The sequence below is a fragment of the Oncorhynchus kisutch genome, linkage group LG6 (genome assembly GCF_002021735.2).
Source record: "Oncorhynchus kisutch isolate 150728-3 linkage group LG6, Okis_V2, whole genome shotgun sequence".
Lineage (NCBI taxonomy): Eukaryota > Metazoa > Chordata > Actinopteri > Salmoniformes > Salmonidae > Oncorhynchus > Oncorhynchus kisutch.
The window spans coordinates 18523511-18535884 of NC_034179.2; the positions used below are offsets into that span (position 1 = coordinate 18523511).

The 12374-nt window shown below is 44.0% G+C and overlaps 1 protein-coding gene across 2 annotated transcripts in view; it reads right to left on the reverse strand.

The window, feature by feature from the left end:
• LOC109891718 (ras-specific guanine nucleotide-releasing factor 2) overlaps positions 1–12274 on the reverse strand; it is a 98850-nt gene extending 86576 nt beyond the window's left edge. The window contains exon 1 of one of the 2 annotated variants that reach the window (XM_031826343.1): positions 11741–12274. Coding sequence is in view for 1 of the 2 variants with exons in the window: in XM_031826341.1 (XP_031682201.1) it covers positions 286–624 (339 nt within the window). In the remaining variant the exon portion in view is untranslated. Of the gene's footprint in view, positions 1–285; positions 1012–11740 lie in introns of those variants that run through there. The other variant, XM_031826341.1, reaches the window with a different exon arrangement.
• Between the last annotated feature and the right edge of the window lie 100 nt (positions 12275–12374).

Consider the following 12374-nt stretch of genomic DNA (forward strand, 5'->3'; position numbering starts at 1 on the left):
GCCATGTTCTAAAATCACAACACTTCTAGTGTAAAGCCACATTTAGAAATATTCTACACATTCTACATGTATTCCAGGTAGCCTATGGAGGAAATCAATTGTCATCCCTCCATCCCACCTCTCCTCTCAACTAAAGTGCAATTTCTCTGCTTAATCCTCGTCCTTAATCTGTTTTATGCAAGAAAACAGGGAGACAAACCTGTGTCAACACTGCGAGCAGAGACCAAAACACAGAACCATGTCTGGTGCACTGCACTACAGTGGTAACTAGGGTACCTAACCCACCTGCTGCTTGTCCACAGTCTCCTTGCTGACCGCGGAGCCTTTGTGCGCGGGAACCCTCTCGCACGTGCACCCCTCCAGCAAGTAGATCCCAGAGGGCCGCGTGCTCTGGTCGTTGTCGAAGTAAAAGAGCACATTCTGGTAGAGAGCGAAGTACTTGTCGTTCCACCGACTGTTCTCCGTAGACTTCTTGCTCAGGATACCGCGTTTTGTGCCCTCTTTGCGCGCGACAACCGACAGATATAGAGCGTGGCCCTCATTATATCGCACGCTCTTCTGCATTTTCCGTGAGACCCCTTCTCGCTGTCGATTTCGATAAGTGATCGTTGTTGTTGATGTCATATCTGTGACATCTCTCTCATATTTTCAAAGAGAGTTGGAAACGAAATTAGGGAGCGGAAGTAGATGTGGAGGAGCGAAAGAGGTAATCCAAGTTTACCACGAACGTGCAGGGAAAAGTTTGGAGTCCTATCCACGCAGCGCGCTGCAAAGCAGCAGAGTCTAGCGCCTTCTACTCACTCAGAAGGACTCACCAACCAGAAATTAATCTATACACCCACGTTGCAATGCCTCAAACTTTCAGAAAGTGTTCTGAACGGACCCAAATGACAAGAAAATGTATATACACAATGGAAAATCGCAAAATCGTATCGTTCAGGCTGTAGCTGCGTAAAACCAAAATAGATTGAGGGAACAAACGGTGAAAACAGCGCTAATCGGATTTGACAGGTCGCTCTGGACTAGAGCTACTGTCTGTCACTGTAGCATAGCCTGGTTACTGTCTGTCTTTCGGGGCGGGACGACTGACGGTCATTGTACAGTCTAGCTGCAGCGTTTGCGCCTCCCTTGCGCTCAGTTGTAGGGGCGGACTGGGACAAGAATTCTGCCTTGGAATTTTATCCACACCAGCCCACATCACTGCATGTGCCACCAACTCATCGCTAACCATACACACACAACCCATCACCACAAATACACCCTACACCCTGACCCTACACACCCGATTTAGACACAGGCAGTAGTGCTGACATATAACATTGGCAGTACAGTAGAGATTTCTCAACCATTTCTGTACCAGTGACTGGCGAGACATGGTCCTCTTCCTCTTTTTTAACCAGCTCATGTTGAAAACAAATACAAGATGTAAACACACCACTGGAGATACAGCTCACGAGTGGTGTAAAGTACTGAAGTAAAAATACTTGAAAGTACTAATTAAGTCATTTTTTGTGTGTATCTGTACTTTACTATTTCTGTTTTTGAGTACTTTTATTTCACTACATTCTTAAATCAAATAATGTACTTTTTCCTCCATACATTTTCCCTGACACCAAAAAGTACTCGTTACACTTTCAATGCTTAGTAGGACATGAACATGGTCCAATTCACACACTTATTAAGAGAACATCCCTGGTCATATTGCCTTTGATCTGGCAGACTCACTAAATATAAATGCTCAGTTTGTAAATGATGCCTAAGTGTTGGAGTGTGGATAAGGACACAAAAAGTGTGCTGTCTGGTTTGCTTAATATAAGAAATTGAAAATGATTCATACTTTTACTTTTGATACTTAAGAATATTTTAGCAATTACATTTAATTTTAATACCTATGTATATTTAAAACTAAATACTTTTAGACTTTTACTCAACTAGTATTTTACTGGGTGACACCATTTCTTGAGTCATTTTCTATTAAGGTATATTTTCTCATACTCGAGTATGACAATTGGTTACTTTTTCTACCAGTGCAGCGCACCACTGTGCCTCTGCTCTAGCCATTTTGTTACCTCCCTGTTGTGCTGTGTTGGTGTTTGGAATGATTCCCAATTAGAGGCAGCTGGCTATCGTTGTCTCTAATTGAGGATCATATTTAAGTAGCATTTTTTCCACCTGTGTTAGATGGGATATTGTTTTGAGTTAATGTATGTTTACACCTCTTAGTTACGGTTTGTTGTTTGTTTGTTTCGTTCTTTCTTTGTTGTTTTGTGCGTTTCTAATAAATAATATGTGGAAACCATATCGCGCTGCAGCTTGGTCCGATAATTATTCCAGCGAACGTGACAGAATATCCCATCAAACCAGGACCAAGCAGCGTGTCCAAAGAGGGAAGGATTGATGGGAAGATGCGAAACCCTTCCTTTGCGACAGACGGAAGGAGATTATGGAGGACAGCGACGACGACGGGTACAGAAAGCCCAAGGGCAACCCCAAGTTTTTTTGGGGGTGGGGGGTGGCACATGGAGCTGGTGGCTGAGCAGAGGGAAGAGCCAGAGACTGTCAGGGAGGCAATGGCAAAGTTGGGAGAGAGTGAGATGAGAGAGATGTTGTGCAAGTGTGTTTTGCTCAACATCCGACCAGAGGATCCGGTTAGCAGTCTGGTGCAACCTGTGCCGGTTCCACGCTTCTGGCCTCAAGTGCACCTCTCCAGTCCGGTACGTCCTGTGCCTGCTCCTCGCACTCGCCCTGAGGTGCATGTCGCCAGTCCGGTGCCACCTGTGCTAGCCCCACGCATCAGGCCTCCAGTGTACCTCCCCAGTCCAGAGCTTCCGGCGACGGTCCCCGGTCCGGAGCCTCCTGAGACGGTCCATGGTCCAGAACCTCCTGCGACGGTCCTCGGTCCGGAACCTCCAGCTCCATGGCCGGAGCGTTCCCCTGTGCAGATGCCCAGTCTAAGCACGGTGTCCAGTCCAGCTCCAAGGCCAGAGTCTTATTCTGCATTGGTGCCCAGTCCAGGCACAGCATCCAGTCCCGCTCCATGGCGGGAGCCTTCCCCTGCGCCGATGCCCAGTCCAGGCGTCCAGTTCAGCTCCATGGCCGGAGCCTTCTCCCGCGCCGGTGCTCAGTCCAGATACGGCGCCCAGTCCTGCTCCATGGCAGGAGCCTTCCTCTTCACTGATGTCCAGTCCAGATCTGCTGCCCAGTCCCGCTCCATGGCAGGAGCCTTCCTTGATACCGAGGTCCAGTCTAGGCACAGTGTTTAGTCCAGGTCCATGGCTGGATCCGCTAGCTGAGCGGGTTCTGTCACCCCCCCCCCCCCTAAAGGTGCGGACTCCGGCCGCAAAACCTGAAACCAAAAGGGAGGGTTGGGGGGGGGGGGGGGTACTGTCACGTCCTGTCCATAGAGAGACCTTATTTTATATGGTAACGTAGGTCAGGGCGTGACTGGGGGGTTTTCTAGTTATTATTTTCTATGTGGGGTTCGAGTTTAGTTTTTCTATGTTGGTGTTTGGTATGATTCCCAATTAGAGGCAGCTGGCTATCGTTGTCTCTAATTGGGGATCATATTTAAGTAGCATTTTTCCACCTGTGTTTGATGGGATATTGTTTCTAATAAATAATATGTGGAAACCATATCGCGCTGCATCTTGGTCCGATAATTATTCCAGCGAACGTGACAGCCTGTCTGCTTACTAAAGACTTATACAGTGAGGCAATAAAGTATTTAGTCGGGCCTCCCGGGTGGCGCAGTGGTTAAGGTACTCTGTACTGCAGCGCCAGCTGTGCCATCAGAGTCCCTGGGTTCGCGCCCAGGCTCTGTCGTCCGTGGGGCGACGCACAATTGGCCTAGCGTCGCCCGGGTTAGGGTCCCTGGGTTCGCGCACCAGAAGCTCCTGTGACGGGCTGGGCGCAGTGTGCGCTAACCAAGGTGGCCAGGTGCTTCCGGGTTGGATGCGCGCTGTGTTAAGAAGCAGTGCGGCTTGGTTGGGTTGTGTATCGGAGGACGCATGACTTTCAACCTTCGTCTCTCCCGAGCACGTACGGGAGTTGTAGCGACGAGACAAGATAGTAGCTACTACAACAATTGGATACCACAAAATTGGGGAGAAAAAGGGGTAAAATTCATTTTTTTTTTTTAAATAAATAAATAAAGTATTTAGTCTAATAAATAATATGTGGAAACCATATCGCGCTGCATCTTGGTCCAATAATTATTCCAGCGAAGTTCTCCCACTTAAAAAGATAAGAGAGGCCTGTAATTTTCACCATAGGTGCACTATGACCGACAAAATGAGAAGAAAATCCATCCACATTGTAGGATTATTAATGAATTTATTTGCAAATTATGGTGGAAAATAAGTATTTGGTCACCTACAAACAAGCAAGATTTCTGGCTCTCACAGAGCTTTAAGAGGCTCCTCTGTCCTCCACTCGTTACCTGTATACCTGTGTTATCAGTATAAAAGACACCTGTCCACAACCTCAAACAGTCACACTCCAAACTCCACTATGGCCAAGACCAAAGAGCTGTCAAAGGACACCAGAAACAAAATTGTAGACCTGCACCAGGCTGGGAAGACTGAACTGTGGGAGCAGTTATTACGAAATGGAAGACATACAAGACCACTGATAATCTCCCTCGATCTGCGGCTCCACGCAAGATCTCACCCCGTGGGGTCAAAATGATCACAAGAACGGTGAACAAAAATCCCAGAACCACATGGGGGGACCTAGTGAATGACCTGCAGAGAGCTGGGACCAAAGTAACAAAGCCTACCCTCAGTAACACACTACGCCGCCAGGGACTCAAATCCTGCAGTGCCAGACGTGTCCCCCTGCTTAAGCCAGTACATGTCCAGGCCCGTCTGAAGTTTGCTAGAGAGCATTTGGATGATCCAGAAGAAGATTGGGAGAATGTCATATGGTCAGATGAAACCAAAATAAAACTTTTTGGTAAAAACTCAACTCGTCATGTTTGGAGGACAAAGAATACTGAGTTGCATCCAAAGAACACCATACCTACTGTGAAGCATGGGGGTGGAAACATCATGCTTTGGGGCTGTTTTTCTGAAAAGGGACCAGGACGACTGATCCGTGTAAAGGAAAGAATGAATGGGGCCATGCATCGTGAGATTTTGAGTGAAAACCTCCTTCTATCAGCAAGGGCATTGAAGATGAAACGTGGCTGGGTCATTCAGCATGACAATGATCCCGAACACACCGCCTGGGCAACGAAGGAGTGGCTTTGTAAGAAGCATTTCAAGGTCCTGGAGTGGCCTAGCCAGTCTCCAGATCTCAACCCCATAGAAAATCTTTGGAGAGGGTTGAAAGTCCGTGTTGCCCAGCAACAGCCCCAAAACATCACTGCTCTAGAGGAGATCTGCATGGAGGAATGGGCCAAAATACCAGCAACAGTGTGTGAAAACCTTGTGAAGACTTACAGAAAATGTTTGACCTCTGTCATTGCCAACAAATGGTATATAACAAAGTATTGAGATAAACTTTTGTTATTGACCAAATACTTATTTTCCACCATAATATGCAAATTAATTAATAAAAAATCCTACAATGTGATTTTCTGGATTATTTTTTCTCATTTTGTCTGTCATAGTTGAAGTGTACCTATGATGAAAATTACAGGCCTCTCTCATCTTTTTAAGAGGGAGAACTTGCACAATTGGTGGCTGACTAAACACAGTTCACTTTCATAGCAGCCACATACTGTAACGGTTTTCTAGTTGTGATGAAGGAGAGTCGGACCAAACTGCAGCATGTCGATTGCGATCCATATTTATTCAAACAAACGTAAACAATGAATAAACACTAAACACTACAAAACAATAAACGTAATGAAAACCGAAACAGCCTATACTTGTGTCAACTAACAATGCGACAGGAACAAAGACACTAAGGACAATCACCCATGACAAACTCAAAGAATATGGCTGCCTAAATATGGTTCCCAATCAGAGACAACGATAAACACCTGCCTCTAATTGAGAACCACTCCAGACAGCCATAGACTTTGCTAGAAAACCCACTACGCTACAATCCCAATACTAACACCAAAACCCCAAGACAAAACACACCCCAATACAAAAACCCCATGCCACACCCTGGCCTGACCAAATACATAAAGATAAACACAAAATACTTTGACCAGGGTGTGACACATACAAAAAGCCTCATCACTTTGCTCATTGTATAATCTCTTCTCGCATCTTCTCACCTCTTCCCTTCACTTGTGGATTTCAGTGCAAAATACAACAGCTGTCTGTGACCAGGTGAAAAAACCTTTCCAAGCCAAACCTTCATACCATAACCACACTAACCGCTACACACAGCCTACATCTTTGTCACCATATTAGCTGATGTCATAGTCAACATAGCTACTACAACTAACCCGATACAATCACACAGTACAGTGTACAACAAGCAGTTTAGCAGTTACACAGGCAGGCCCTGGTGGCAATACATTTCTAAAACCAAAAGTTTACCTTGACTTGGAAGAGTTCCAGTTTTGGATAGCCTTAGCCAGCTATATAACATAAACAGCATTCCTCTCTGCTTGAGCCGGGTGTTTGAGTAGGCTAAATTGACTAGCTCTAGACCAAGAGCTTCATAGGTTTTGTATTGAAATCAATGTACTCAGGGGAGGACAGAAACTAGCTGTCCTCCGGCTCCACCTTGGTGCTACCCCAGAGATTTCTGTTGAGGCTACTGAAGGCTATTGACCTTCATTGCAGAACAGTGTGTTGTAATCAGTAATTTGGTGCCGTGAATATATTTAGTATAGTTTCATCTAAAAAGGATAATGTTTCACTATTTAATTTCTTCTGAAATTCACTGAGTAGGATGTTCCTCCCCTTCCTCCTCTGAGGAGCCTCCACTGTTTCAAATTAGTGCCACATATGTGTTCCCCTGAATCAACATCTACCCTAAGTGTGAATTACTATTACAGGGCTCCAGAATAAAATTTTCCCCTGGTGTCACTGGTGGCACTAACTTTAACAGTGGGTGGCACCAGACAGTGACACCAGCCAGTGACAACCTTGCCACAACACAGCCGATTGGCTTGACCGCATTAAGAAGGAAAGAATCTCCACAAATGAACTTTTAACAAGGCAAACCTGTTAATTGAAATGCATTCCAGGTGACTACCGCATGCGCAAAGCTGTCATCAAGGCGAAGGGTGGCTACTTTGAAGATATATAAAATATATTTTGATTTGTTTAACACTTTTTTGGTTACTACATGATTCCATATGTGTTATTTCATAGTTTTGATGTCTTCACTATTATTCTACAATGTAGAAAATAATAAAAAATTAAGAAAAACCCTTGAATGATGTCACGACTTCCGTCGAAGTCGGTCCTTCTCCTTGTTCGGGCGGCATTCGGCGGTCGACGTCACCGGTCTTCCAGCCATCGCCGCTCCACCTTTCATTTTCCATTTGTTTTGTCTTGTTTTCCCGCACACCTGGTTCACATTCCCTCATCAGACTAAATGTATATTACCCTCTGTTTCCCCATGTCTGTGTGTGGAATTGTTCTTTGTGTAGGGTGTTACGCTACAGGCTGGCTTGCGTTAGGTATGTTTCAACCTAGGTTTGTTTGTTTTGTTTAATCCGGTTCATGTTACCGTGGTTGTGCTTTGTGCTGCCTAGCCTGTGCCTTTGGGCCAGGGTGTATATTAAAGTTCTCCTGTTATCACCCATCTCTGCTCTCCTGCGCCTGACTTCCCGGCAACCAGTCACTCACCCCGTTACAAATGAGTAGATGTGTCCAAACTTTTGACTGGTACTGTACATCTTTATGTGCACTACCTAATATAATAGGCTAATTAATTTTGGGTTCAACACCTGAAGAAGTGGAAACTCAAAACACATCAACTAGATCGCGAACTATAAATATAATACCCACTGCTAGTAAATCAAATCAAATCAAATGTATTTATATAGCCCTTCGTACATCAGCTGATATCTCAAAGTGCTGTACAGAAACCCAGCCTAAAACCCCAAACAGCAAGCAATGCAGGTGTAGAGGCACGGTGGCTAGGAAAAACTCCCTAGAAAGGCCGAAACCTAGGAAGAAACCTAGAGAGGAACCAGGCTATGTGGGGTGGCCAGTCCTCTTAGCCATGTATTCATCCAACAGTAAATGCAATGTTATTTTTTTTTTTTGCAGTTGTAGGCTACTACCCATGAGACATATAGGCCTATGCCCTTGCAATGGTTGGTGCGCATTTCGTGCCCACGCCGCTCCATATCTCAAAGCTATCTAGGTTGTAAAATTGTTGCTATTGAGCTGAATATGAAATAAAAATCCAATAAAATATTGAGAGTTGAGAAATAAAATTATACCAAGAGAAAGCTGAGGCCCTCCTCACTTTGACAGGGACAAGGGGACAAAGCTTGTAAAACTGTGTTTTTCCTGCAATTGCATTTTGAAATGTTATACAATCAGAACACATTTTTCTCTAGAGCGCATGGGGGAAGAGGAGAGTGGCTCAATCATCACAGCAGCAGGCCCCAGCAAAAGAGGTACAGGGGCAGGACAGACACTTCCTTACATGAATCATGAAGAAAACTTTACTGTTTGACCAAGCCATTAGCCGCCCCAAAAATAGGACTTTTTGAGTGAGGTGACATAGTAGAATTAGCTCTTTCTATGTTTACAGTATAGGCACCCTTTTCATTTTTTACGATCCGTGATCTTGGCTGTCTAACTGATGAGTTGGAGTAGGTCTCTATGCTAATGCCACGTTTGACTTTGAACGTGATTTTGCGTTACCTCAGAAAACTGGGCCAGCCCAAAATGTAATTATTACATTTTCTTGTCCATTTTTACCAGCCCACCCAACTAAAAAAAGGTCCAGCCCATCTGACATCCAGATTTGCCAGATGGCCTAATTCCGCCCCTTGTTTTACTGAGCTGGACATCACAGTGTTTCTGTGAAATGGAATAGAAATTATTAAACATAAATAGCCTTTTCTATGATGATGTAGACATAGGCATTTTGGAGAGAGGCAGAGGATAGGGTCAGTAAGAAGCAACCATCTATGTTGTCTATCTCTTTATTTAGTATGGTCAGGGTGTGAGTTGGGGTGGGCAGTCTGTGTGTTTTTCTATGTTGGGGTTTTGAGTTCAGACTAGTATGGTTCTCAATCAGAGGCAGGTGTCGTTAGTTGTCTCTGATTGAGAATCATACTTAGGTAGCCTGGGTTTCACTTTTGAGTTGTGGGCGTTTGTTTTCCGTGTGAGTGTTTGGTCCACACTGTACTGTTTCGGTTTTCGTTCGTTAACTTTATTGTTTTGTATTTCAGTGTTCAGTTCGTTTCATTAAATATTACATCATGAACACTTACCACGCTGCGCTTTGGACCTCCGATCCTTCTCGCTACTCCTCCTCAGAAGAGGAGGAGGAATGCCGTTACAATCTAACACCAAATATACAGTCAGAGCATGGCTGGTCTCCTACAATGGGGGCCAAACATACAGTCAGAGCAGGCTGTATGATGGGATTTTAAAGGAACAATGGATAGTTATATTTTAGATTAGTGGCAATTTATTCTTTATTATTTAGAATTGTAAAGTTTGGTTGGAAAAGTAAATATTCTCAAATCAGGCTAGAGCTCATGGGGAGCCTTCCCCTTCCAAGCTTCTTACTTCCTGGTCAAGCCCAAGGCATACCTCCCATCCACTCAGTTGTTTGTGACTGACCTTGAGATACTCACTGTCCACTGTCCTGTGGTGCTGAACTGTGGAATTCCGGAACAGCCATTGTCATCACAGTGATGCTGAATTGCCGTGGAACGTGACTACTACAGTGTCGGTTCAAGACCACCTGTCAGTGGACAGCGACCGTCTCAAAAGCAGACAGGAAATAACCAAAGAAACAGAAACGGTTTTGTTTCTTTTGAATGTATTTTTAAGTGACCACCGTTGATATTAGACTAGGGGAGAGACAGAGATAGTGGTCTTGTAGGGGCATTCAAAACCTTTCTTTCTCCTCACTGGGCAGAGGCAGCACTGAAGAATTATGGGGGATTACCGATACTGTATTGTATGTCTTGTCCATCAACCCCACCCAGGCCATGAATCTCTAAAATGACCCACCACTCCACAATCTGTTTTGTTGATGTTTGGAGTGTAAACAAATCCTTAACGGCAAAAGAGAGCGAGGGATGGAGAGAAAGAGAGAGATTATTTCGCTGTCATCTATTTTATAAATTCCTATATGTTTAGTTTGGAAAGAGAGATAATGAGAGGTGGTTGTCTGCTGCTCAGTTGGTAAAGCATGACGCTTGCATCTCCAGGATAGTGGGTATGGATGGCGGTGTCAGAGGAAGGCCCGTAAAATTGTCAAAGACCCTAGCCACCCCAGTCATAGACTGTTCTCTCTACTACCGCATGGCAAGCGGTAGTGCCAAGTCTAGGACAAAAAGGCTCCTCAACAGGTTTCACCCCCAAGCCATAAGACTCCTGAACAGGTAATCAAATGGCTACCCGGACTATTTGCATTGTGCACCCCCCCCCCCCCCCAACCCCTCATCTACACTGCTGCTACTCTCTGTTTATCATTTATGCATAATCACTTTAACTATACATTCATGTACATACTACCTCAATTGGGCCGACCAACCAGTGCTCCCGCACATTGGCTAGCCAGGCTATCTGCATTGTGTCCCGCCACCCACCACCCGCCAACCCCTGTTTTACGCTACTGCTACTCTCTGTTCATCATATATGCATAGTCACTTTAACCATATCTACATGTACATACTACCTCAATCAGCCCGACTACCATAGGTCTTTATGTAGCCTCGCTACTTTTATAGCCTCACTACTGTATATAGCCTGTCTTTTTACTGTTGTTTTATTTCTTTACCTACCTATTGTTCACCTAATATATTTTGAAATATGATCCTTATGATCAAACAATTATATTTTTCTTTCATCAGACCAGAGGACATTTTTCTAAAAAAGTATGATCTTTGTCCCCATGTGCAGTTGCAAACTGTAGCCTGGCTTTTTTTATGGCGGTTTTGGAGCAGTGGCTTCTTCCTTGCTGAGCGGCCTTTCAGGTTATGTCGATATAGGACTCGTTTTACTGCAGATATAGATACTTTTCTACCTTTTTCCTCCAGCATCTTCACAAGGTCCTTTGCTGTTGTTCTGGGATTGATTTGCACTTATCGCACCGAAGTACGTTCATCTCTAGGTACCTTCAGGCGTTTGGAAATTGCTCCCAAGTATGAACCAGACTTGTGGAGGTCTACAATTTTTTTTTTAGACTGATGAGTTACAGAAGAAAGTTCTTTGTTTCTTCACAACAGTTTTCAGCTGTGCTAACATAATTACAAAAGGGTTTTCTAATGATCAATTAGCCTTTTAAAATGATCAACTTGGATTAGCTAACACAACGTGTTATTGGAACACAAGGGTGATGGTTGCTGATAATGGGCCTCTGTACGCCTACGTAGATATTCCATAAAAAATCTGCTGTTTCCAGCTACAATAGTCATTTACAACATTAAAAATGTCTACACTGTATTTCTGATCAATTTGATGTTATTTTAATGGACAAAAAATTGGCTTTTCTTTCAAAAACAAGGACATTTCTAAGTGACTCCAAACTTTTGAACAGTAGTGTATATATTTCTGCCAAGATGACCCACTACCCTTGCCACCACCGGTGAAAACAATCCTAGGGGAAACACTGGATTGAGTAACCTTACCTGACAGTTGAGGAATTGCGTTGGTTTAATGGGTTTGTGCACTCTTCTGCAGCCAGGTTTGAATTCTGTCAGTCACATTGGCGCTGTAACTCGGAAAGATATCTGCAAGAAGGAGGTCAAAATGGGGTGAAGTGTAATATAGGTAGTTTGAAACCACGCTGTGCCTGAGACATGAAGACTTCCGTTGGCTCCCTCAGTGGGCTAATATGCTCCACTTGACTGTGAAACAAAGCATTATTAAAGAAACAAAGATGTACTATATTTATGTCCCCAATCCCCAAAGCAGACAAATAAGACAGGAATACTTCACATTTGAGTCTATTTAGCTACTATTTAGCATGCAGTGCCATTCATAAACATAAACAATTCCTAAAAAAAAATTGTATTTGTATTTGATTAAACCAGAGAGGAAGAGGCAACGCGAGAGGGTTAACTGTATCCAAAATCTGTCTTTTCCAGCAGGTGGCGTTTTTTAAATTGATATTTTCTTGCCGAGCGAGGAGTTTCTGTATGGAGTTCAACAAACAAATACATGTCTTGTTTGCTACGTGTGGCTTATTTGATCGAATAAAAGTTGTTATGAGAGTACTGATATACGTAGGACACGTGACATCCTGGCAACTTTGATTAAAAA